General features: G+C 34.9%; 5 protein-coding genes across 6 annotated transcripts; 4 read left to right on the top strand and 1 right to left on the bottom strand.

The window, feature by feature from the left end:
• Positions 1–2,447: 2,447 nt before the first annotated feature.
• Positions 2,448–8,292, bottom strand: LOC110796015 (uncharacterized). The gene is made up of 3 exons (XM_056830241.1): positions 7,575–8,292; positions 6,748–6,915; positions 2,448–2,582 (listed from the first exon to the last, which is right to left on the bottom strand). The coding sequence occupies exons 1-2, from the start codon at positions 7,878–7,880 to the stop codon at positions 6,754–6,756; spliced, it is 468 nt and encodes a 155-aa protein (XP_056686219.1). The 5' UTR covers positions 7,881–8,292; the 3' UTR covers positions 2,448–2,582; positions 6,748–6,753.
• Positions 2,477–4,123, top strand: LOC110805888 (uncharacterized). The gene has a single exon (XM_022011506.2). The coding sequence runs from the start codon at positions 2,477–2,479 to the stop codon at positions 4,121–4,123; it is 1,647 nt and encodes a 548-aa protein (XP_021867198.1).
• An 836-nt stretch (positions 8,293–9,128) lies between the features above and the next one.
• LOC110793833 (serine/threonine protein phosphatase 2A 57 kDa regulatory subunit B' theta isoform) lies at positions 9,129–13,128 on the top strand. 2 transcript variants are annotated; one of them, XM_021998763.2, is made up of 4 exons: positions 9,129–9,383; positions 9,575–9,658; positions 10,010–11,444; positions 12,210–13,128. In XM_021998763.2, exons 3-4 carry the CDS (start codon positions 10,260–10,262, stop codon positions 12,570–12,572), a joined length of 1,548 nt encoding a protein of 515 aa, XP_021854455.1. In that variant the 5' UTR covers positions 9,129–9,383; positions 9,575–9,658; positions 10,010–10,259; the 3' UTR covers positions 12,573–13,128. The 2 variants fall into 2 exon arrangements, with proteins under 2 accessions (XP_021854455.1, XP_021854464.1); XM_021998772.2 differs by having other exon boundaries at positions 9,217–9,383; positions 10,021–11,444.
• A 150-nt stretch (positions 13,129–13,278) lies between these two features.
• LOC110792971 (stemmadenine O-acetyltransferase) lies at positions 13,279–18,695 on the top strand. Its single transcript, XM_021997797.2, has 2 exons — positions 13,279–17,079; positions 17,845–18,695. The coding sequence occupies exons 1-2, from the start codon at positions 16,294–16,296 to the stop codon at positions 18,481–18,483; spliced, it is 1,425 nt and encodes a 474-aa protein (XP_021853489.2). The 5' UTR covers positions 13,279–16,293; the 3' UTR covers positions 18,484–18,695.
• A 3,961-nt stretch (positions 18,696–22,656) lies between these two features.
• On the top strand, positions 22,657–25,459 carry LOC110792963 (stemmadenine O-acetyltransferase). Its single transcript, XM_021997786.2, has 2 exons — positions 22,657–23,428; positions 24,425–25,459. Exons 1-2 carry the CDS (start codon positions 22,882–22,884, stop codon positions 25,225–25,227), a joined length of 1,350 nt encoding a protein of 449 aa, XP_021853478.2. The 5' UTR covers positions 22,657–22,881; the 3' UTR covers positions 25,228–25,459.
• Positions 25,460–25,732: the final 273 nt, after the last annotated feature.

Raw genomic sequence — 25,732 nt, 5'->3', positions numbered from 1 at the left:
ATATTCATCAAAAAGCTCGGTTGTTCTTGTGATATTAATTAATCAATCTACTATTTCCGTTCCTTTTTTACTAGTCCCATTTTCCTTTTTTGGATGTTAAAATTTATTTACATGAATCCATTTTGGTAACTGTTGTGTCTTTACTTTTTTTTACTGAGTTGGATCTCACACTCATCCACTTATTTTATCCGCTCTACTCCTTCGTCCCTTAATACTCGACCCGGTTTGACTTTTTGCACTATTCACATAATTCATTTTGACCCTATTTTATTTCTAGTATATGAAAACAAATGTTAGTATATAATATATTGTTGGCTTCATCTTAATAATTTGTTAAAAAGGACCTTTTATAACCCAAATTTTGTGAGAAAGGACCTTATATAATTTTTTTTGCGAAATTACACCTTAATGTAATTTTTTTTGCGAGAAAGGACCTTACATAATTTTATTTTGTGAAATCACACCTTAATGTAATTTTTTTTTGCGAAAGACAACCAAAAGTAAATTTTCGGCATTGACTGAGCTTTTTCGGCCATTGACTTGCACGTGAGAAGCACGTGTGACTTTATATTGCTAATCACACCCAATTTTCCTCCAAAATTCAAGCTTTAAAACCTAAAGTTGGAAAAAAAAAATCGAAATAAAATCAAGTTTGAAAATTCAAGACTAGGGAAAATCAATGTCTTTAGCCAACGTAAGCCACACGTGCTGCTCACGTGCAAGTCAATGGCCGGAAAAGCTCAGTCAATGCCGAAAACTTCCCTTAGGTCCTTTCTCGCAAAAAAAATTACTTTAAGGTGTGTTCTCACAAAAAAAATTATATAAGGTCCTTTCTCGCAAAATTTGAGTTATAAAAGGTCCTTTTTGGCAAATTTGCCTAATATATATATTTTTAAAATATTAATATTTTTTTAATTTTTTTTATAATATGTAGTTAAAGAAATTGTTGGTCAAAGTTGTGCATTGATATCGTATCCGATCAAAACAGATCGAGTATTAAGGGACGGAGGGAGTATATTTTTACTCTCATAAAATCTTATGCAAACTTCCTATATATATATAAAAAATAAATCTTATGCAAACTGAGGAGGACGAGAACTGGTTCATTAGTTTTTGCTTCAAATCAAATCATATGATTCTATTTAGCAAGAGAATAACATAAAGGTAGATATATTCTTATTTTCTAGGTATATTAGGATATCATTTTCAGAGAAATTAAATTAAAGGATCAAATGGATAAGGTTGAAAAAGGAATACGAGCACCAAATTTAGGGTGTTCTAATCACCATAGAATCAACAAACACTATCTAAAGTCTCATAGCCCCTCATATATTTCCATTGTTTGCTAAAACCCTTTTTTCCCTATTACTTTGGAGGTATTCTTCACAATAACTTAAGAATGTCCAAAAGAATCTGATTTTTAAACAACGGTCTATTATGTTCATACTAGATTAGGTCCGTGCACGCACGGATATTTGAAAATTATTATTTGACCATCTTTTTTATAAAAATTTTAATTGAATTATTTATCCCTTAAATCTATTGCGTAATTAATAATCTAGAATGTACTCATTTTATCATATAATATACAATTTTAACCTACTACGTATTATATATTTTATATGTTTAATATGATGACCTGACTAAAATATTTGATATATTTAATATGCTAATTTGACCAAAGTATTGAGTAAGAATATTTTCTATTATTGATATGACAGCTTGACTAAAATATTACCAAAATTTTCGAATAATGTCATATTCCATAATTCTATATTTTTTTTCCATATATAAACATTTATACAAAAGCAGAGAAAAAAAAAGAAAAAAAGAAGGAGATATGTCTTTTTAGGAAAGAGTTTTTGGCGGGAAAATTTTTAACCAGAAAATGACATGTGTCATTTCTGGTGTCTATTTTAGTACTCCCTCCATTTCTAAATGTTGTATCCATTTGGAATCTTGGGGGGTTTTTAAGAAAAATAGAATCTTGGTTTGTATGGGTATAAGTGTAATGATTGGGTGTAAGAGAAATGATTGTGTGTAAGAATGTGTAAGAGATTCTTTTTTAAAGATTAAAGTAAGGAGAGAGAAAATATTAAAGAATTATGGGAAAGGGGATATTTTCATTTAATTAATCAAAAATCAGAAAAAATCTGATTGAAGTGGGGACCAAAGTACATGAGGTGGATTTATTTCATCCAATGAGATTACAGCAACAGAAAAAAACGGAGGGAAAACTTCCCAAATTGGGAAAGTCCACTTCCCTTTTTACACTTCCCTCCAAAAACAGAAATTTACCAAAAAGTTTTCCCTCCAAACTTTTTCCCTCCAAACTTTATACATTTACCACCCTTTATAAATAGGGGACAATTTCTACCCAAAAACCCTCATAAATTCCAACTGTTTTAATATCAGTTACAACAACAAAAAACCAAAGGCAATAAATGCACTACAATTAATCAGCAAGGGGACATTAATGGCTTCAGATCAAGAGGAGGACGAGTTCCTCGGTTTTTCCGATGATGAAGGAGACGGGACGAACTCTGATTCAGATTATGATGATGATGAAGCAACCCAAAATGCTGTAAGTGAAGTAAATGCTCATCAAATAGGGGACTTTGAGCAAAATCAACAATTGCCAGATCTGAATGAAGTGGGACAAGAATATGCACAAGAATGTGAAGTGGGACCACAGCATACATCAGGTATATCAGATAACCACTCAGTTCCATTTTTGTTTGATTTGAACATGCCAACACAACAAGAGTTCCCACCATCTCCAATTCATCAAACAGAAACAGAGCAAAATCATCATAAGCCTAGAACCCCAAGGATTAACAACGAATTAAGGTTGGAAATCTTGTTGTTCCTTCTCTTAAGAAAAGAAAAGCATTCAGATGAACTCATTCATGGGACAAATAGGCAGGCTGTTATAAAGTTTGGTTACACAAGGAAGACAATTAGACTAATATGGCAGAGAGCATTGGCACATAAGGCAGCCATGGATTCGTATTTCTATGATAGCAAATATCACAACTGTGGGAGAAAGAGAATTCAAGTAACATATGAGTCTATAGCCTCCATAGCCATGGGGGATAGAACAACCATTATTGATCTAGCAAGGATGCTCAATTTGAGTCCCACAACAGTTTGGAGAATGGTGAAAAGAAAACAGATAAAACCACATTCAAGTCCATTGAATCCAGGCATTTCAGAAGAATGCAAGATGGCAAGGATGAAGTGGGTACTTGGTCTCTTAATGGACTACTCAATACCAAATGATCCCACATATTACAGCATGTATGATTTCATTCACATCGATGAGAAATGGTTCTATCTTACACAAAAAAGTCAAAGAGTTTATTTAGCAAACAATGAACCATTTCCACACAGGAAGGGAAAATCAAGAACTAAGATTCCAAAGTTCATGTTTATGGCAGCAGTAGCAAGGCCAAGGTGGGGACAAGATGGGCAGTGTGAGTGGGATGGGAAACTTGGTATATTTCCATTCACAGATGCAGTGGCAGCAAAGAGAACATCCAAAAATAGAGTCAAGGGGACAATTGAGACTAAACCAATCAAGTCAGTTAATCAGATTGCAACTAGGGCCATGCTAATCAACTACCTAATCCCAGCAATTAAAGAGAAATGGCCACCACATGAGGGGGAAAGGGTGATATACATCATTCAAGACAATGCAAAGGCACACATTTTGCAAAATGATCAAGAATGGCAGCAACATTACAAGCAAGATGGCTTCACATTGATATTGACTCAGCAGCCAGCAAACAGTCCAGATTGTAACATATTAGACTTGGGGTTCTTTAGGTCAATTCAATCACTAATGCACAAAAAGATGCCTAAAACAGTTGAAGATTTAAGTGGTGCTGTGACTGAGGCATATAATGAACTGCATGCAAAGACTCTATCTAATGTGTGGATGTCACTTCAATATGTTGGAAATGAAATTTTGAAACACAAGGGGGACAATGACTACCAACTCCCACACAACAAGAAAAAGATTTTAGAAGATGAGGGGAATCTGCCAGAACAAGTTAAGGCCCCAAGGTGGGCTGTGAATGAATGCAAACAACTTGTTGATGAATGGAGAGCAAATCAGTGAAGTATAGAGCAAGAACGAGAGATTACTTTTTGTGTTTTGGGAACATGTTTTAAAAATTACAAGAGCAAACAAAATGTCACTTTTGTAAGCTTGAATGAAAGCATCACATGTATTTAAAACATTTTGAAAGCAACATATCAACTGGAAGAATGAATGAATCAATTTGTTGTTGTTAATCTTTAGTTTTTGTTCATCATACTCACATATTTGTAGTTATTCATGTACATTGCATATTAACATATGATTTCAGGATTATTCAAAATCATAAGGGAACATGTACATTGCATATTAACATATGATTTCAGGATAAGTCAAAATCATAAGGCAACAATGCACCAATTTAATGAGTCAGCCATTCCTTAAACCATTAAGGGGACAACTTTATGTTTTCAAGGCAACACATGAATTCATTTTCAAGGCAAGGCAAAGCATGGGGACATGTTGTTCTCAGTTTGTATGTGTTCATCATCATTGAATCCTAAACTTTAATATCCTCCTCCCAAATGGAGTGAATGACTAACACAAACAGAAATGGGATAGAAAAGTCACTCCATTTGACAGAGGATACTAAAAGTGTAGGAAACTCAGGACATGCAAAATCACAACTCTAAACACATCAGCTTCAAAATGGAAAGAATGAATATCACATCATTTTCAGATGGAATTTATTCCCATTTTGAAACCGATGCGTCAAAAGATGTAATATTCGAGTTACTAAATCATTTCATCATTGAACAACTCAAAAAAACAAGGCCATGAGCAAGGCAGCAAAGGCAAGGTATTTACTTACAACATACTTAGAAAGTCATATGCAAAATCACTTCTCTAAACACATCGGCATCTAAGTGGAAAGAATGCATATCACATCATTTTCAGATGGAAAATCTTACCACCTAGATACCGATGCGTCAACAAAAGTAAAATTCGATATGCTTAAACCAATTCATCATTGAACAAAGCATGAAGAAGAAGGCATCAAGTACATAGAAGCAAGTACACACAACCATCTCAGAATGTCCCCAAGCATCCCTCACACAAACCCCATCCACCAACACTTAGCTCCCGAGAAGCATTATTCATGCTAATGGCGCATGAGTGTTAATGGAATATAGGGTTTGAGTGTCAGCAAATGAAAACTCATCATAGATGACTCAAAACAAATAACAAGGCAGCAATGGACAAGGCACAACAATCTCAGTTAGGTTGATTTACAGCATATATGTAGTATGTTTCTAAATTTTAACAACCTCATCACCCTTTCACAAAAGGGATTACATGATCACTTGTTTGTTTTTGAAATGAAATTTATCCCCTTTTGTAAAAGGGGACGAGGGAATATGTTAGAAACCAAAATCTAAGATAATCAACAATTACATCACAGATCACAATGATCAAACTCACACATGGGACATTAGCAAACATTAGGGTTCCAATCTCAGAGTTGTTGAATAGCATCATTGATCTATTGTATCAATATTTTCTCAACTTTAACATCCTTTTGCCGAATGGAATGATTGATATTCACTACTGATCATGTGAAATGACAATCACTCCATTAGACAAAAGGAGTTAAAGGACAAGTATTGAAACATAAATCTCAGGATATCAACCTTTAACATCATTGATTATCATTAACACCACAATCAAACATGTTGTTTAAGTGTCATGGTGGTCCTTCCAAAGGGAATTGACAAATTGTGAACTATCGCATTGGATATTTAAAAATAAGTCAATCCCCTTTGAAGGACCACCTAACTAACAAAAGTAAAACATGCATGACATCAAAATTCATCTCAGATGTCCCCAAGCATCATTGAAACAAATTCAACCTACACACACTTAGCGCCTGAGAAGCATCATCACTGATACTAATGGCAGCACGAGTGAGTGTAGGTAACTTGAATTGTTTCTCAGCATATGAAAGACTCATCATCGATGTAACTTGAAAAAACACATCAGCATATGAAAGACTCTGCATATGAAAGACTCATCATCATGTTAAATTTGGTCTCAGATGTCCCCAAGCTTCATTGAACCACACCATGTTCACAAACCATTAGCACACAAAAGCCTCATACAGCCTACGGCTGGATGCTAATGGCGCACTGTGGTTTATGAAACATGGATAGTTTCTCAGCACTGAAAGACTCATCATAGACCTCATTCAAACCCTAACATCACAGACCAAGCATTCAGGAAAGACAAACAATAAGAGGGGACTTTAATGAAACTGTTTTTTTCCAATCACATGTTAAAATTTTATTCATAAACCCATCCCATATGCTTTCACCCCTCTCAAGGCAACACTAATCAACCAGCAAACATATGACAGTTTCAACAGGCAACATTATTAAATCAGCAAGCACACAAGGCAACATTCATCAATCAACAAGGCAACATTCATCAATCAACAAGGCAACATTCATCAATCAACAAGGCAACATGTTTCAAGCAACAAGGCAATAATAGAGGACATGAATACACTCCAAACCCTATCACATCATCAACAAAACAACAACACCCCTTGCCAACAACAGATCACAGTTGTTGGCTACTCCACCTTATGTCTCCACAGCTAACCAGCAATCCAAATATAATTAAAAGAGGGTTTATAGAAGACACACTTATCTCTAAGCATCATCAACACCCTTAGGTGGCTTTTTTTTTATTTCATCTTCCTTCACGTTTGGGGACGAAACCGAACATTGCCCATCAGAAACCTCTGGACCAGCAGTTGTGTTCTCACACTCACCCACATAGTATAGGTCGAATGAATCAGAGTGATTGGGTTCCTTGCAATAAAGAGGGGACATAAAATATGTTTAATATATTTCACATCAACTTAACAAGATCAAAGAACAACATCATCAAAGTAATCATGGAATTGAACATCCAAATCAACCAAAACAGACCAACATTCATGGTATTCAACATGCAATTTAAATAAACTCATAAAAATCGAGAAAAATCAAGGGATCTCTAACATGCAATTCATGAACTTCATCATTTAACCAAAAAAATCAAGGGATCTCTGACATGCAATTCGAAAATTTATCATTTAACAAAATAAATCAAGGGATCTCTTACATGCAATTAGAAAACTTCATCATTTAACAAAAATTATCAACGAATCTCTGACATGCAATTCGAAAACTTCATCATTTAACACAAAAATCAAACATTTATGGGACATGCATGATCACAAAAAATGAACCAATGTTAAATCTAAAACAATTCACAAAAATCATCAACAAATGAAAAAAATTCATTAAAATTCACAAAAAATCTCAAAAAATCAGAACATGCAGAGTAACCCTAATTTTATTAGAAAACCTACGTTTCAACCAAAAATCACAGATTTTCTCCAAGAAACACAAAAAATCCCAAAAACAGAGTAAACCCTAATTAACTCGAAAAATCAGGAAAAAAACCCAAAAATAAGGAAATATACCTCATCAGATTCGTCTCCTCCAAAGAATCTCAGATCTGCTGGTGTGGGGACTCGATCGTCGTATTTGGACTCCACCTCTTCACCAGGCTCCACTTCCATTTTCTCAAACCAAGCTTTGAGATAATTTCGGGTACTCGTGTTCTCCTTCTGGGCCAACCTCAAATTATTCAGATACTCGCCAGAATACGAGTGCTCGTTGTTGGGACAAATGCATTTCGAGCCCCAATCACAGTTTGAGTCAGGAATTCGTTGCCCAGAAGTACCAACCGAATAAGTCGGAAGATATTTGGAGGAAGAGGATCCCATTAAGAAATTAATAAAACCCTAATAAAACTCCGATTTTATCCCCAAAAAAATTTCACCAGAGAATCGATTACCAACCGGGATTTGGGACGACAAAGGGGACAAAACTAGAGGGGATCTCACCGGAATGTCGTTCCGGTTAAAGTTTGAGAACAATTTTGAGCGAAAACCCCAAAGATCTGAGAGATCTCACCAAAAAAAACGAAGAACAGGGGCGGAGAAGGTTAGGGTTTTTAGAGAAACAGAGAGATTTCTTGAGGAGAGAGAGGGAGACAGGAGGAGAGAGGGATCCGAAGAGAATGAGGAGAGAGAGGGTGAGAGGGACGGGTTATAAGGAGAGAGAGGTGAGAGTGACGTTAGGGTTTTATTAATTTAATAAGGGAGGTGGGTGGGTTAAATGAATAAAATATTATGGGTGGGGAAAATTAGGTGGGAATATAGGTAGATTCTTTAGGTTTTTTGGTTATTAGATTGAAATATAAGGGTATTTTAGGAAAAAAAGTATGTCCAAAAATGGAAAGATTCTAAGTGGATACAACATTATGAAACGACTAAAAAGGAAACGGATACAACAAAAAGAAACGGAGGGAGTATATAGTAATAGAAGATTATTTCTACTTTATATAGAGAAATAGCGGAAATCAATAAAGATGAGTAATTCAGGAAAAATAAGGGATATCCAGATTCATTTTACCATTAAGATAAGTTTAATAGTTTAGATAAGTTAGGTAGTTTTAGTTTAATTCAGATGAGTTTAGTTTAAGAAATATAAGTGAAAATTAGGCGAACGGAACACACCTAAAGCTATGTTCTCATATAGTCATATCTATGTTGAAAACAATTTTTTGAATTTGTTTGTTTTTTCAAGAAATAAAAAAAATATTAGTTGAACAAAACACTCTTAATTTGTTTAAGTTAAACGGTTTTACTAATAAATTGCGTATCCAACAACCATCGGATAAATATGGAAGCCAAATGTTGTATACAATACAAAGTTAGATGATTTGACTGAAGCATTTGGTCATATCAATTAGCAAATATCACTACATATTATAGATAGATTTTGTCTACTGTTTGACACTTCGTCAGATCATGTTGATTAGTGATTAACATGTTAAGCTGGTGACGTGTTATCGGATAATCTTTTACAAGAATTAACCCTTAAAAGTTTAACTCTGTGTTATCTTTACAACAAACAAAAACACGAAATAAGTCAAAAATAAACAGAATAACTTTTTACATATTTTGCTTAACTTTCAAAATTTTTGAATTACTAAATTTAGCATCTCTTAAATAGGAGAGAGAAAATAAAAATGAGAAAAAGGGAATTTAGAGTTTGGATTAGAGTAATGTATAATCCACAAGTGAGTCCATATCTGGGGGCTGCTCTGCTCACCATTTTTTCTCTTTTTTTTCCTGTCTTTCTCTCTCCTCTTTTCTCTCAGGAAAAAAAAACCCCAATTTGAAATTCAACCCCCTTTAATTCTCCTGGATCACCTTACTTCAGTAAGCTGCTTCGAATTTCTCATTTGTTTATTCCTTTTCCACCCACATAATTTCTCTTTTTTATTTAAAAAAATTTGATTCTTTTGTTTATAATTCAACTCTTTTTTAATTTTTTTTGTTGAGAAATTCTTTTCCCATTGCTTTTCCCAGAAAAATTCTGACAAAAAAAAATGTTTTCTTTGATGTTTCAGATCATACCCAGATCTTGTCAGTTACTTCACCACCAGTTTAGCTGACCCCTTCATTTTGGTGGTTCTAATTCGACTGAAAAAGAGGTAAATCTTTTTCAAATTTTAATTGCGCAATTTTCATTGTATATTTGGTTAAATGTCACTTTTTGTGCCCTTTTTCTGGGATATTAGTTAGGTGTTGAATTTGATTTTGTTCCATCTTTGTTGGAAAAGGGATTTGAATTTTCTATTATGCTTCAATCTATAAGTCAAATGGTTGTCAATTTGTATTGTAATCATGTCAAATATCGTTTTTTTCTGCCAATTATTGATCTTGTTGGTTTTTCTGGAAATTGTAATTAGTTTGTATGATCCAAGTTTCTATAATGTTGATTTTTGATGGGGTATTATGTGAAATCTAATATTGAAAATTTGATGAACTTTTGATAAAAAAAGTTCTTTTGTAGGAGGGTTTGTCTTGTAGTTCATCAGTGCAAGGGGAAGCTATCTCAATTATGTACAGAATTACAGATGAGAGCTTCTGCAATTGCTGTTTCCTTATTTGATTGATTGAACTCTTTAGGGTTTTCGTTTCCCTGTTGCTGATGATCTTTGATTCTGTACCTTGGAGGAGGAGGTTCTTTTTGGGTGTCCTTTTAAGTTGATTAGGAATAACATACTTCATCTTTAATTTATCTGCAAAGATATGATAAAGCAGATTTTGGGTAGGCTTCCAAAGAAGCCATCTAAGTCGGCCGATGCTCGCGATCCTCTCTCTTCAAATGTTTTAGCTGGTGCCAAAACTGGTGATTCAACTGGACATAAATCAGGAAATGGTAAAGATGTCCCTCAACAAGGGTTCCATCCATCTTCAAATTCTGGTGTTAAATTTGCAGAGGATTTAACTGCAAATGACAACTACGCTGCAAATCCGTTTGAGGCATTGCCTAGTTTTAGGGATGTTCCAAGTTCTGAGAAGCAGAATTTGTTTATAAGAAAGGTTCACTTGTGTTGTCATTTTTTTGATTTCACTGACCCCACAAAGAACCTGAAAGAAAAGGAGATTAAGAGACAGACATTGCTTGAGCTTGTGGATTATATAAGCTCTGCTAGTGGTAAATTTACAGAAAACGCTATGCAAGAACTCATTAAGATGGTGTCTGCAAATTTATTTAGGTCACCTGCTACCCAACCCCGTGATAATAAGGCTTTAGAGGCTTATGATTTGGAAGAGGAGGAGCCTTCTATGGATCCTGCATGGCCTCACTTGCAGATTGTTTACGAGCTCTTCTTAAGGTTTATAGCGTCTCCTGAGACAGACACAAAGCTTGCCAAAAGGTATATAGATCATGGTTTTATCATCAAGTTGTTAGATAATTTTGATTCTGAAGATCCTAGAGAGAGGGAGTATTTGAAAACAATTCTTCATCGCATCTATGGTAAGTTTATGGTGCATCGCCCGTTTATTAGGAAATCAATAAACAACATTTTCTATCGTTTTATCTTTGAAACTGAGAAGTTTAATGGGGTTGCTGAGCTTTTGGAAGTTTTGGGTAGTATCATTAATGGGTTTGCTTTACCTCTAAAGGAAGAGCATAAGTTGTTCCTTGTTCGTGTCCTTATTCCCCTCCACAAACCAAAGTGCTTGTCTACGTACCATCAACAGTTATCTTATTGCATTACTCAGTTTGTTGAGAAGGATAGTAAGCTTGCAGATACTGTAGTTAGGGGTTTAGTTAAGTACTGGCCAATCACCAACAGTACAAAGGAAGTTATGTTCCTCAGTGAGCTGGAGGAGGTTTTGGAAGCAACCCAATTACCTGAATTCCAGCGTTGTATGGTGCCGTTATTTCGGCGCATCGCTCGTTGCTTGAGCAGTTCCCACTTTCAGGTGATTGCTATTTCTCAATGTTTATCATATTGCTTATCCTTCGTTTTCCTTTGATATATATGGGTGCTCATTGTTTAATGAGTAGCGTGCACATTTCTACCTTGTCATTCTAAATGTTGTTAGGTCTATAAAACTCCGAAGGTTGGGTTGTTTTGCACGTGGTCTTCCACCCCCTCTCTAATTTAAATAGAAAGGGGAAGAAATTTTGGGATGATTTTGGAAGCCTATTAATAGGGGGGATATAGTGATATTAATGACTTGTGATGATAGTTGTAGTTTGAGATGTAGGAATATGGAGTTAAGTACTTTCTTTCCTTAGATGCAAGTTTAGGAGTCCAATATTGGGGTTAACGTTTGCTATGAATTAGCATAGATAACAGACCAAAAAAACAAGAGACTAATGAAGATTTGATTAATAAACTGAAAGTACAAGAAGTAACCGATATTCAAGCATTCGTGAGGCTTGATTTTTCTCCCAATGAGCTCTTAAAAGCTCAACCAAATTATTCCAACAAATATTCAACATGCCTTGTCATGAAAAGGTAGTAATTTGGTGATGCCTACTAGTCTCAACTGGGTAGGAGCAAAGTTACATCCATAGTTAGCTGTTCTTTTGGTTCTTGACTGAAATCCACTAGATGACTGTTCAAACTTGCCGTGATTATGCCTTCAAGACTTCTTTTTAGCTGCATGTGTAAGTTTTTTCTCTTTACGTTTTTTGATCTATCTTTTGATCAAATATGTGTTTGTTAATTGTTATGATAGGTGGCAGAGAGGGCTTTGTACTTATGGAGTAATGATCACGTCGAAAACTTGATTAAGCAAAACCGTAAAACTATTCTTCCCATCATCTTCCCCGCGCTGGAGAAAAATTGTCGGACCCACTGGAATCAGGCTGTTCAGAGCTTGACCCAGAATGTTCGGAAGATTTTCTCCGACGCAGATCTTGAGCTTTTCGAGGAGTGTATGCGGAAGTTTGAGGAAGATGAAGCTAAAGAGAAAGAGCGAAAAGAAAAACAAGAAGCCACATGGAGGCGCTTAGAAGAGGTCATTATAACCCAACATAAAAATACTGAAACACTCTTAGCTCCTCCTCAAAACACAGTTGCTCAAACAGTCGCGAGCTAGTATTTACTATTTAGGACATGTTGGCTTGTAGTTTAATCATTGATGATTTGGAGGTTTTTGGTTGATATGGTAATTTCCTGTCAAAAAATGCTGATCAATGCCACTCCCCTCCTTTCAAAATTTTCTGGTGTGAGGATTATGGGGACAGATTTACGGATTTACCCATATGCTGTGCTGAAAGATGCAATACGAGTCAGCAGCTTTCTGGACCAGAAGTGTTTTGAGGTGATAAATCAATTTGCGGATTTTTCTAATGGCGATTGACTGGTTGTTTTACGGAGGTATACACGGAGGAGCTACAGATTCCAGGTACTTTGCTTTGTTGGGGTCCGGGTTGTATTATTATCTTTTATTATTTTGTGTTAGTTGAGGTTACTCTACTTCCTTAGTGTATGCAGTATACATATGTGTATCTTCTTGACGATTCTTAGAATGATCCCCATCATTTGGTTTGATTTTCAGCTTATTATATATGTAAGTTTTAGAACTTGCAAAATTTGTTTTTGTTTGTTATAGAACTTAATTTGACTTCCATAGAATATTTTGCTGACTTCAACTTTGGACTCAGTTTTAAGTGTTGATATATTTCCACCCAATTCTATGAAAGTTTTATGCAGGAAATGCACATGCTAAAGGTTTGAAGTATGTACAAACCAGGTAACTCCCTTTAGGTCCTTATCAATGAATTTTTACTTTTCTACTTGTTGGGGTCTTGAGACAATGGGAAGATCCTGCACATTTCTTTTAAGTGCTGCTAGACCTAATCAACTATAGCCCGGCCTTGACCATGAGCCCAGCCCGAAAAAACCCATTTCAGCCCGCACCAAATTTATGGGTTTGGGCATGATTTTTTATGTTAAAGCCCTGCCCAGCCTGAATTTTGATCACCTCTAAGCACGGTTCTTCGTCCCTCTTTCTACTCCGTTTGATAAGCATATTGTTCTTTTTTGTTTACTGTTTCCTCGTTGTGGATATATAGTTATCCTCCTTTGCATCCGGGATTAGTAGTCACTAGTCACATCCAACTCAAGGATGTCCGTAAAAAGCTTACTTTTCCTAATATAACAATTGTTTATGATTATGTTTTTTAATATGCCACTACTTAGATTAAGTGATGGGTAGTAGATAGAAATGTCATGACTATAGTGAAGGGTATTTATGTAAAATTTCATGTTAATTATGTGAAAATGGGAATATTTACATTCAATGCGGGATATCGAAATCTGGTAGATGTATACTTCTACAAAAGACAGGAGGTATAATTTCTAAATAAAGACCCTCTCTTAGTCTCTTTTGCTTTTTTAAGGGTAGGTATTGAACTTCTGCCTTGTGTAGACCTGGTCAACTATAGCCCGGCCTGATAGCCCGACCCGAAAAGTTACGGGGTTGGGCACCCTAAATTTACATTTTTATCAAAATCCGAGCCCGGCCTGTAAAACATGCACCAAATTTATTGGTTTGGACATGTTTTGTGTGTCAAAGCCCGACCCGGCCCGAATTTTGATCACCTCTAGCCTTGTTATACATAAAAGCACCTTCTTTAATCTGTATCGCCGTATCAGTATGGTTTCCTAGAGGTCAAAACTGCATCCTCAAGAATCTTATCATTTAAGTTAGCAAATGTCTTTGGCTTGTAAGAGATAGTTGTTGTTTGGAATTATGCACCCTTTTCGATTATGACTTGGGTGTAGATAAGTTATTTGTGTTAGTGACACTTTGACAGGGATTGGGAGTTTGTTACAGAGTACTCTGTAGTATGTAAAACTTTCGGCTCTTTTGAGCATGACTTATTATGGATAAGTAAAGTACTAGTTTGTGGTCAGAACTTTCTTGATTATGATATGATTTAGGGTTGTTGGTAGATAGACAGCCGGTCCAATGGCTAAATTATCATTTATTAGAGAAAGTTGAGGTCATTTTCGATGCTTTTAGCCGTATTAGGTGGGAATGTTCATTAGGTGGGAATGTTCATTAGCTGAAATAAAGTTCACTAATCACTATCGACATAATCGAGTTCTCATTTTCGATGTATGCATATATCTGAGGACTCAGGTATCCTGTTCAGGCTTTATTGAGCAGAGAGAACTCGTTTGTGTCGATAGTGATTAGTGAACTTTATGCAGAAACTCAATGTTTGAGGCAAAATAAACTCGTGTTTAGAGCATGATCAGCCCCAAGTCTTAAGACATGAATTGTGCTGACATGGCATATAATTCACCAGTCTTAAGATCAGACATATAGAAATTGTAGCATTGAAGTAGACAAGTCTTATCAAAGTCTTAAAGTGAGTCTTGAAAAATTAAGGCTCAACTTAAGACTTGGTATGTGAGTTAAATTAAATAATAAAATGATAATTTACATAAATTTACAAGTCTTAAATGATTTAATGGCCTGAAGAACTAAATTTGATTGGATCTTAAAGAATCTTAACAATAATTTAATTATTTAATATTAATGAAATGCTGACATGGCAAATGAAGAAAATCTTAAGACAAGACCAGTGACCCCCTTGATCTTGCTCTTAGTTCGGAAAACCCCAAAAACGCCCCTGCCTGTCGTTAACGAGTCAAAATGAGTAAATGACTGATGCAGCATGTTGCCTTCAGAACTGAGCTGGTTTATGGAAGTTAAGCCTAATGTTTGAGCCTGCAAAAGTTCAGATCTTATGATCTGCTACTGTTATGATCTGTTCAAACATACAAATCTGAAAACTGATTTATAAAAAAGAACCATTCTTCATTCTTTTGACTTAGTTGAAGATAAATGATTTAGTTCAACTGATATCTAATTTCAAATGTTGACGCTTATTTGTTTGATTTGTACGGCTATAATCTAAACACTTAATTCATCTTTTAACCAAGGGTTCTTTTCATAATCTCTCATACAGCAATGCAGATCTTCTATGGTTCTTCTCATTGTAACTTTCATGAATCACTAATTGATTTATTTCACACTAAGACTCGCCGGTAGACCTGTCAAACGGATCAGGCCGAGTCTAGTTGCAAACTTGCAATAAATCACTTTTGTGTTCGGGTTGCTCATTTTCGGGTTTGGGTTGACAATTGTTTGTACATGACCTAGAACCTTCGGGTTATTTGGATTCAATAAAATCCAATTGTGGGTTCGGTCGGTTTTGACCCATTATGTTTCGGATTTAGATACAGTCGGTTTGGGGTCGTATAATTTTGTTCAAGATCCAGTTTTTCGGGTCGTGTAACGGGTTTCGGGTTTCGGGTCAGGTCGATTTTTTATAAGTCTACCCCTGAACATTAGTATTAGTTTATTTACTTTCGACCAAATTTAGTTATCATATTACTACGAGCTGAGAGTTCACATCACAACAACATGACGGTTAATTCCGAATGGAGTACGTATGCTGTGTTCGCGATTTTGTGATGGATTCATTCCATACTTCTGTGTCTGAAATATACACCAAATTTTTGTCAGACCCAAATCTAACAAATTTACAGTCTGAAACAAATCTAGGCTGGTAAATTTACCAATCTGCACCAGATCTTTAGTTTGAACCAAATGTAAATTTCGTTTTCGATTGGATAGCAGATCTCCTAACAGCAAGCACAAATCTAGCTTGCTGTATATATAGAAGCTTAAGCATGAAATGTAAGTTAAGTTGCAAATAACTCCCATTAATATTTAGCCTATGTTTGGCAATAATAGTTGAAACTGACAAGGTAGCTGAAATTAGTAAGATAGTGTAACAATGGCGGCAATGATGAAGGTTGCAAGGGTGGCGAAGGAATACATAAAACCCTCCTCGGCCACCCCTTCTCATCTCAGAAACTTCAAATTTTCCCTCTTAGATCAACTCGCTCCTTCGTTGTACGCCCCAATGGTGTTCTTCTACCCTATGAAGAACACTCGAAACCTAAAACACGAGCCAACTTCTCGAGTAAAACACCTGAAACAAACCCTCTCCCCCTTCCTCAGTCGATTCTACCCCTTCGCGGGTAGAATTAAAGATCACGTCTCTATCGACTGCAACGATGTCGGGGTCGAGTTTTTGGAAGCCGAGGTTAACACTTGTTTAGGGGACTTCTTAAAACAACCTAACGCGGATGCTATGAAACACTTCCTCCCTGTTGATATTGAGTCAGAGTGCACGAAAATGGGAACGGGTGGTGATTTGGTTCATGTTCAAACTAACACGTTTGAGTGTGGAGGAATCGCGGTTGGGATTTGTTGGTCGCATAAGATTACTGATGGTGGGACGGTTTCTGCGTTCATGCGTGGGTGGTCGTCTATGGCGTCTAGTAGGTCGGGTAATGAGGTGATTCCGGAGTATGGGGCGTCGTCTTTGTTCCCTCCGACTGAGTCCTATATCCCGGGGTGTGCGTTGAAGCTAGAGACGGATAAGACAACCACGAGGAGGTTTGTGTTCGATGGGTCTCAGATTGAGAAGCTTAAGGCTAGGTGTGTGAGTGAGGATGTGGCGAAGCCTACTCGTGTTGAGGCTGTCTCGTCTCTTCTTTGGAAATGTGCAACTAAGGTATGATTTTTGTTGGCCTATTTTAGGTGTTTTAAGGCATATAAAAGGATACATAGAAAAAGGTAAAAGCATACAAATATAGGGTTCTATATAATTAATGTACCGAGTCTCTCAATTTTAACCATAATCTATAGGCCAAGACCTCGTCGTTACATAGGGTTGTCCGAACTCAACCGGAATGGTTTATATATATAAAATGTTTATGTAGAGTAATAATAAATATTAAATGTACAAACATCCGAAAAAGTCTTAATTACATACTCTTGTAGCTTTTTTTTAGGGGGACATTGTACGCTATCAAAATTTCAAGAATCAGTACCAGAAACTATTGCAACAGATTACCGTCAGGGTATACGTACTATCATTTTATGGATCTAAATTATTTTTTACCTCTTGTTTTTTAAAAAGAAAATTAATTTATGGTTTGGATTTTGATTGTTTCATACTTTGAGATTAAATTGTTATTATATATTTATATTTTCCTAAAATAGCTTTAGTTTTTTTTTTTTTTACTGTTTTGGGCTCATATACTATCTTTATTTGGTTACGGGTTCAAATTTCGGGTACTCAATATTGGAAACGATATTTACAGTGTACCTCCAAAGAATTAAAAATCGGATCCGGAACCTGTTGTAACTTCCAACAGGTAAAAAAATGATGTGTTACCCGTGATAACAGGTTTAGGTTCCAATACAAGGTACCTTGACATTTTGCTTACCCCTAGCTAGCATGAACATAACCTAGTTTTTTCTCATCTTTTGAAAGGCATCAAGAGCAAACTCAGGGTCTCAAACACGATCAGTAATGTCCCAATCTATGAACATCCGTAGAAGAACCTCACCACCCTTACCAGACACCACCATTGGCAACCTTGTTGGCTACTACATAGCAAAAATGGAACAAAACACTGACCACAAAACACACTTATTACAAGACTTAGTAGCCAAACAAAGGCAAGGGAAAACCGCGGCCATAACCAACTACGCGAAGAAGCTCCAAGGAAACGACAATGCACACGTAGTAATCCGCGAGCTATTCAAAGAAGCAGGAACCCTTCTAAGGAGGGATGATGTTGATTTCTTCAAGTGTTTAAGCACTTGTAGAGATGGGTTATACGAAGCCGATTTCGGGTGGGGGAAGCCATTATGGTTAAGCTTGGTTTGTTTAGGGTATAAGAACACTTTTGCCCTAAGTGAGACTAAAGAAGGGGGTGGAATTGAAGCTTGGGTGACCTTAAAAGATGATGATATGGAATTATTTGAAAGTGATTTAGACCTTCTTGCTTTTGGTTCACCAAACCCTAGTGTCTTGATTGTGGATGAGGAATCTCAATTGTTGGAACAAGTTGGGAGAAGATTGATTTTTGATGATCCAAGCTACAACCAAACATTGCTAACATGGTGATGTTAAACTAATAGTATACTAAGTATCTTTGTATTCAGCGGCGGAATCAGAAAATTTTAATTCATATTTTTTTAAGGGGTGGTGGGGCAATTAAGTAGAAACATTACCTAGTAATTGTTTGTTTTTTCGATATGTTACATTTTTTTTATAATGTAAATCAAAGTATGTATTGCATGAATATTATTTATGCACAAATCAATCAATACGAATTACTCTCTCTGTTCCATAAATTCATATGGGAAAACTTTAGAAACTTTGATCGTAATTAATAGTATGATTAAGAGTATAAATGTTAACTAGCTTGTGGGATATCATTGGATTCGTTTCAATATAAACTTTCTAAATATCAGTTTTTATAATATTTACTAATACGAAATTAAGCTATTAAAATATACGAAGTATATATAACCGATTGTATCTCCTAGATTTAAGCTATTAAAATATACGAAGTACAAATACACTACAAGAATTTGCATCTTTAACGACAACCTAATTACGACGGGTCAAAAATTCCGTCGCAAAAGCCCTTTGCGACGGGGCTAACAACCAAACAATGACGGAAATAACCGTCACAAATGTCTTTTACGACGGGTTTACGACGGATTTACGACGGGATTTCTATTAACGACGGCCCCCTTTTATGACGGGTTCGCGACAGGAAATCCCGTCGTTAATCAATGATTATTGGTCTTTCGCGACGGGATTTCCCGTCGTTAATAGTACAATTTCTTGTAGTGATAAGTGCATTCACACGTACCATATAGTATATCAGTATATGGAATATTTTGCTACCGATCGACTTGGACCCTTGATTTTATTTATTAATTTTGTATTTTGGAATATCTTGATCGCCAAGTATTTACATATTAGGAATCTATTTCATATCATGTTTTTTCTTATTTGTTATTTAAAAAATATTAATTGTTTGTAATAAATTTATATCGGAATCTAGTAAAAAAAAAAAGCAAATATCTAGAAATTAGGAATTCTATAAATATATATGAACGAAAGTAATAAACGTCGTCTTAATTAAGCTAAACTTCTACACACAAAAAAAAAAAGTACTCATATCATAATCTTCCTCCTTTTTGTCTCTAACAAATAAAGATGGATGGAGTTTATAATGATAATGATGTTGAACTAATGAGGGAGAGTTGTAGCTACTTGGTTTGAGAATCGCAACTTTTCATGGCCTACTTGTCGTAGGCCTTGTGTTTAATTAAGTAGATTGATCGCGTATATAACGTACAATCGTGGTTTTTATGTAATATGCAGGCCCGACCCTAGGGGGTAGGCGAGAGGTGCGATCGCTTAGGGCCCAAGGCGGAAAGGGGCCCAAAAAACTTGTCTATCCTGTAATTTAGTACTAGTAATAAACAAGTAAACAACACATTAAGTTATACATGTTATTTCCTTGGCTCATTGGTAGAAAATAATTTCTAAAGTTTTAATATCTACTAGAGGTCTAGGGTTTGACTCCTCTTACTAACTCTTTTCTTTTCTTTTTAAACTTTGTCAATATTTTTATTTACACAAAATTAGCTGATATTTTTATATGCTCAAAATGAACCTTTATTTTCAAAAAATATATTTTTACGCATATTAATTATCTTGTAATTAAGTGAGTATTTATTTTATTGAAATATTTCACAAAATCGACTAGAGCCGGATTTTGAAATTCTAGATCCTGCAAAGGAGATATAGTAAGTTTTTATTGATTTGAATTCAACAATATAATGGATTTCACAAAAAATAAAAAATAAAGATATAATTTCAGTTAAAGACGATTTTAGAAGGGGCCCAAATCCTTTATTTCGCCTAGGGCCCTCAAAAATGTCAGGACCGGGCCTGGTAATACGTACAATTGTTAGGAGTTTAGGAAGAGGAGGCCCTTCCTAGAAGGTAAGTCTCTTCCTAGACATATCCTAATTTTATTAATTAATTAGTTTGTACCAAATTTAATTTGTATTTTGTTTCGGAAGTTTAATGGAATTGAATTGTTGATAAAAAAATTTTGTTACTACGTATATTGATTTCTATTGTAATTTTTGTAGATATTTTTAAATCTTTGATACACTTATCTCTAAATATATAATCCGTATCATGTAGTGTAAATTAATCCTATGTATTTTTATGTTTTTGGTTAAGATTAGTGTTACGAGAATAACGAAAACCTAGCTAAATAAAGAAAAACTTTTAGTCTCGACCAAAAGACTCAAACAAACGACATACAATCGATATTACAGGCTAATACTCCCTATGTTCTCGAATATTAGTCCCATTTGGAATCTTGACACTATTCACGATTAAAGAGAATCTTCTAATTTCTTTCCAATACGTAATTCAAAACATATTCATGCCAGATTTTATTTTGTTCGTCTTAATGTATAATTTAACAATATCATTTTTTTTTATATATTTTTCTAACATACGTATTTGAAGATATTTACGTTTAAATATTGAGTTGAAACGAGTTGAAAAGTCAAAATAGGACTAATATTTAAGACGGAGGGAGTAATAGATTTGTATGGTCATTTTCTTCGTAGAATCATAGCCGGCATTTACAAAGGGGGTTTGGAAGCTCTTGAGTCTACTGAGGCTCGTATTATTAGGAAGATGGTTTACAATAGATTCTGATAGTTATTTTCTTAAAGATTTTAATGATCATTATGATTTTTTTTTATTTAGGGTTTAGGGTATGAAAATAAAGATTTTAATGATTATTTTAATGTTATTCTTGTATGGAAGTCGAAGGAGAGTATTTGTTATTGGTTGTTACATTAAAGCATTGGGTCCGGTTCACAATAAATTTAGTACGGATCAGGTTTATTTAGGGTTTTTTTTTTTTTTTTCCAATCACCACTGAACCAACGGATAATAGATACCATAATATTTAGGTATTAGTGTTGGCCAAACTACTACTTCTTCCAAAAAAAAAAAAGTGACATACCATGTAATTACAAGAATTTGTGGCTGTTTGGTGAAATTACTTTCCTAGAATTACTTTTTATTTTATTTTTTATTTTTATTAGGTAAGATGAAGTGCCTTACGCGCCTATACCGGACTAAACTTTTTCTCAGGTTGACTAGACTCGGATTAACGGACTAGACACCCTAAAGAAGGAGGAGGATTTGTTTCCTTATTGTACAAGGTTAACAAGTATCCTACAAGATATGTCTATACTCATGCTGATTGCTGCCCAGCCGGAGAACACACAAGATACAGAGAACATTCTTCTGTTCTTACTCTAGCATAATGATTTCTTACCTTTTTATTATTTATTTTAAAAAAAAATCAAGGATATAATGATTTCCTACCTTTAATTAATTAATTTATTTTAATAATCTTTCGTTCCTTACCTCGATTTCTTTCCCTATCCTCCACTAATTTCCTTCTCACAAACTTTTCAGAAAGATCGATCTACGATAATATATTGTGTGGCGGCCTAAAAGAGGAAGGTTATCCGCACTTTTCTTTATTGTAGTTATAAGTTACCTTATTTTCAAGGTTATTAGCTCAAATGGTAGAGCAATGTACAATATTGTACATGGTGTGGGGTCAAGCTCCACGTAACCTACTACGTATATTACATTTGTGTATTGGTGTATATTTTCATTTGTGGTATTGTATTGGTCATAGTTATTATTTGTAAAAATCATATCACTTTTGATTAGGGTCACTTCATTGTTTATTGTTAGGGTCGTATTTTTCAATCGTTACATTTATCCTAGAGTAAGGTAACTTTAGTCCTCGAATAAGGTCACTTATATCTTTGATCTGGTTCACTTTTATATTTGGATGTACAGTAAAATACCGTAGATCGGGGGCACACAAAATTTTTTGTTTCCTTCTATGGTTCATGCTATTTCCATGCACTTACAAATTTCACTTTATTTTTGTATCTTTTTCATAATAAAACTAATATTGCAAATTAGGATATAATGATTTCTTACCTTTTTATTTATTCTAATAATCTATCATTTATTTTAAGAATCTCTATTTTCACACGTACTAATCAACAATATTGTCTTTTTTATATATCGTTCACATTCCATTATTTGCACAATCATTATCCTTACCCTTTATGTCAATATTCATCCTATTTTTATGTGATTCCTTTCCCTTTCTTTTCCTATTTCATCCATTATTTCCTTTTAGGGTTCATACTATTTCCATGCACTCAGACATTTCAACATTATATATGGAGCTTTAACAAACTCTACCTTGCAATCTTCTATAAACCACAATCTATCTCTTATTGTCTATAAAAAATCACAAACTTCAACGTTATTTTTTTTTATAAGGAAAAGAAACCAGGTTAACCTCTTTGGGACCAGAAAGCACGAAATTCAATTCAACCTTAAATTTCTCGAAAAAGTCAAATTTTTTTAAAGAGTATGGAAGTAGAGATCATTTCTAAGGAAGCTCTAAAACCCTCAAAACCAACCCCATCACATTCCAAACTACACAAACTATCTGGCCTAGACCAACTCTCACCTAGCATCTATGTTCCCATCTTGTTATTCTACCACGCGCCGCCACCACCACCGCCGCCTTCGGAACCTTCCGAACATGCTACCCTATCTTCACACTTGAAAAACTCACTCTCAGAAACCTTAACTCTTTACTACCCTTTTGCAGGGAAGGTGAAAGACGGTGTTTGTATCGATTGTGATGACGAGGAGGGGGTGGTTTTCGTGGAAGCGCGTGCAAAGAACAACCTTATCGATGTCTTAAATAGGCCGAAACTCGAGGTGTTGAACACCCTCTTCCCTGGTGGTTTGCAGTGGAAGAGTTCGAAGAATTTGAGTGTTTTGGCTGTGCAAGTTAGTTACTTTGATTGTGGTGGTATGGCTATTGGTATATGTATGTCACACAAAATTGCAGATGCTTGTACCATTTTTACATTCCTCAATGATTGGGCTTACATTGCTAGAACATCTGGTGAGTCCATTTCACACAAATTGTGTATTGATAAATTATACTCCCTTTGTTCCTTAATGATATCCTGTTTGAAATCTTGCAACTAATTAGAATTTTAAACAAAATCTATTTATTTATTCCCAATATATAAGGGGGAAAAAATATAGTTATACGGGATCTTGTTTGAATCGTCTTTGAGTGCTTTAAGAATATAATTTTTTTTATAATTTACTAATACAAAATTAAAGATATTCTTGGTAAAGTCGTGCATTGACAAATATGCACAATTTAAAAAGGAAAATCAATAAGAAACTAAGTAATGGGGTAGGAGGAGCTTAGGGAATACGAAGTACTCCATCTGTCTCTTTTTGTTCTTTACGTATTTCATTTTGGGAGTATCATTTTGTTATTTACATTGAAGATCTTTCATTTTATATTATCGCATATATGTCTTAATATTCTGTCAAAATTTGTGCATAACGATTATTTTAACCAATTAAATTCATTGGGACATTTAACCTCTCAAACTTTTCCATTTGGGTAATAAATCTTTTTCAATTTTTCAATGTCAGATTTTTTTATGAAATTGAAAACATTATAAATAAACGCAATTTGTCTTATTTAAATGAAAAAAATAGAAAAATCTCAATATACATTAATTAATCATTAAATCGCATGCATAATTAATTATTTTTATCATTTGTTATATTAAAGAAAAATTAGAGGTTCCAAAATTAATCCAGAGTTACCATTTACTCAATCTATCCATTTTATAATTGTCAAAAATTCTTTTAAAATGTGTCATTTAGATCTAACTCCTTTGGTCATACAAAAGGCCATGCTTGTCCAAAATTAAAATATATAAACAAATAGCCAACCTTTGATACATAAATTATGTAATTAACTATTAAGATTCAAGATATTGTAGCTTTTTTGAGCAGGTAGCTCGCCAAAAAAAATAAAAGGAAAAAGTTAAATAACATTGTCATTATGTATTTATGTTGTTAATTTTAACAGGGGAGAACTTATCATCAATCTGCGCATTGCTCAACACAGCATCATCAATATGGCCTCCTAACAACCAATCCATCATCCCAGAACTCGAATTCACGACATCCAACGTCGTTACAAGAAGATACGTATTCAACCCAACAAAATTATCGGAGCTCAAGGCGGCAGCGGCGGCGGCGGCGGACACCATAGCCGCCGCCTCCAACAACTCAAAAGCCAAACCCATACAAAACCCAAGTCGTGTCGAGGTCGTAACATCACTCATATACAAAACCATCATCCAATCTAACAAAAAAATCCACCCACGTGGCTTGGTGACGTCATACTCGTTAGCCCAAACGGTCAACATGCGTACCAGAATGGTCCCACCATTGCCGAAAAACACCGTCGGAAACATAGTTTGGTATTTCCCAGTGATGATCAAGGAAGAAGATGATATAAGTCTGGGAACACTGGCGGCGCGTATGAGGGACGCGCTTATGAATTTATGCGAGTTTGCTAGGAATGTTGAAGGGGAAAAATGGCTTTTAATGGCGGGAAAGATAGGTGTTGATGGTGAACATAGTATGGATGATGCGTATACTTTTAGTAGTTGGTGTAAACACCCTGTTTATGATGTGGATTTTGGGTGGGGGAAGCCTGTGTGGGTTAGTACTGCGGTTTATCCTTATAAGAATAATGTTGTTATGATGGATTGTAAAGATGGTGAAGGGGTTGAAGTTTGGGTTACTTTGGATGAAGATTTGATGTGTGTGTTTGAAGGTGATGAGGAGTTTCTTAAGTTTGCTTCTTTCAATCCAAGTATTTGAAACATAATTGAAATTAGGGAGTTTGTGGTTGTATGATGGTGAAGTTTGTGAGGTTTAATTTACATTTTGTCTTGTACCCTTGAATAAATTATGCTTAGTAATTGAAATGCATGATGCATAATCCAGGACGCAAATACTTCCTGTGTTCTTTTTTGATCACAAGGTTTTGAGTTAATTTGTCGATAATACACAACTTTGACCATTAATATATGTGATATGATTGATATCTATTAGTCGAATGCAAATCATTCAACAAATAGAAAATGAGGAGTTTGGGGTTGTAAGATGGGTTAAAATTATTAATGTTCAAGATACATCTTCTTTTGTAAGCTTAAATAGATGATGTTAGTAAATGAAATGCTTGATGTTCATGAAAATTTCCATACATAATTCAAGACGCAAATACTTCATTCGTTCTCTTATGATTACAAAGTTTTGATTTCACTTCTCAATACACAACTTTGATCATTAATATCGGCGAAATATATAATAGTCCAACAACAAA

This window comes from Spinacia oleracea, chromosome 1 (assembly GCF_020520425.1).
Source record: "Spinacia oleracea cultivar Varoflay chromosome 1, BTI_SOV_V1, whole genome shotgun sequence".
NCBI classification, from domain to species: domain Eukaryota; kingdom Viridiplantae; phylum Streptophyta; class Magnoliopsida; order Caryophyllales; family Amaranthaceae; genus Spinacia; species Spinacia oleracea.
This window is presented reverse-complemented; position numbering and strand designations above follow the sequence as displayed.

What these genes read in the sequence shown, in the direction of transcription:
- LOC110792971 (XM_021997797.2), top strand. Translation starts at nt 16,294, where the DNA reads ATGGCGGCAATGATGAAGGTTGCAAGGGTGGCGAAGGAATACATAAAA. An exon ending in TTTGGAAATGTGCAACTAAG is followed by an intron (nt 17,080 to 17,844) that starts GTATGATTTTTG and finishes ATCTTTTGAAAG; the next exon opens with GCATCAAGAGCAAACTCAGG.
- LOC110796015 (XM_056830241.1), bottom strand. Translation starts at nt 7,880, where the DNA reads ATGGGATCCTCTTCCTCCAAATATCTTCCGACTTATTCGGTTGGTACT. An exon ending in GAGGAGACGAATCTGATGAG is followed by an intron (nt 6,916 to 7,574) that starts GTATATTTCCTT and finishes CTTTATTGCAAG; the next exon opens with GAACCCAATCACTCTGATTC.
- LOC110805888 (XM_022011506.2), top strand. Translation starts at nt 2,477, where the DNA reads ATGGCTTCAGATCAAGAGGAGGACGAGTTCCTCGGTTTTTCCGATGAT.
- LOC110792963 (XM_021997786.2), top strand. Translation starts at nt 22,882, where the DNA reads ATGGAAGTAGAGATCATTTCTAAGGAAGCTCTAAAACCCTCAAAACCA. An exon ending in TTACATTGCTAGAACATCTG is followed by an intron (nt 23,429 to 24,424) that starts GTGAGTCCATTT and finishes TAATTTTAACAG; the next exon opens with GGGAGAACTTATCATCAATC.
- LOC110793833 (XM_021998763.2), top strand. Translation starts at nt 10,260, where the DNA reads ATGATAAAGCAGATTTTGGGTAGGCTTCCAAAGAAGCCATCTAAGTCG. An exon ending in TGAGCAGTTCCCACTTTCAG is followed by an intron (nt 11,445 to 12,209) that starts GTGATTGCTATT and finishes TTGTTATGATAG; the next exon opens with GTGGCAGAGAGGGCTTTGTA.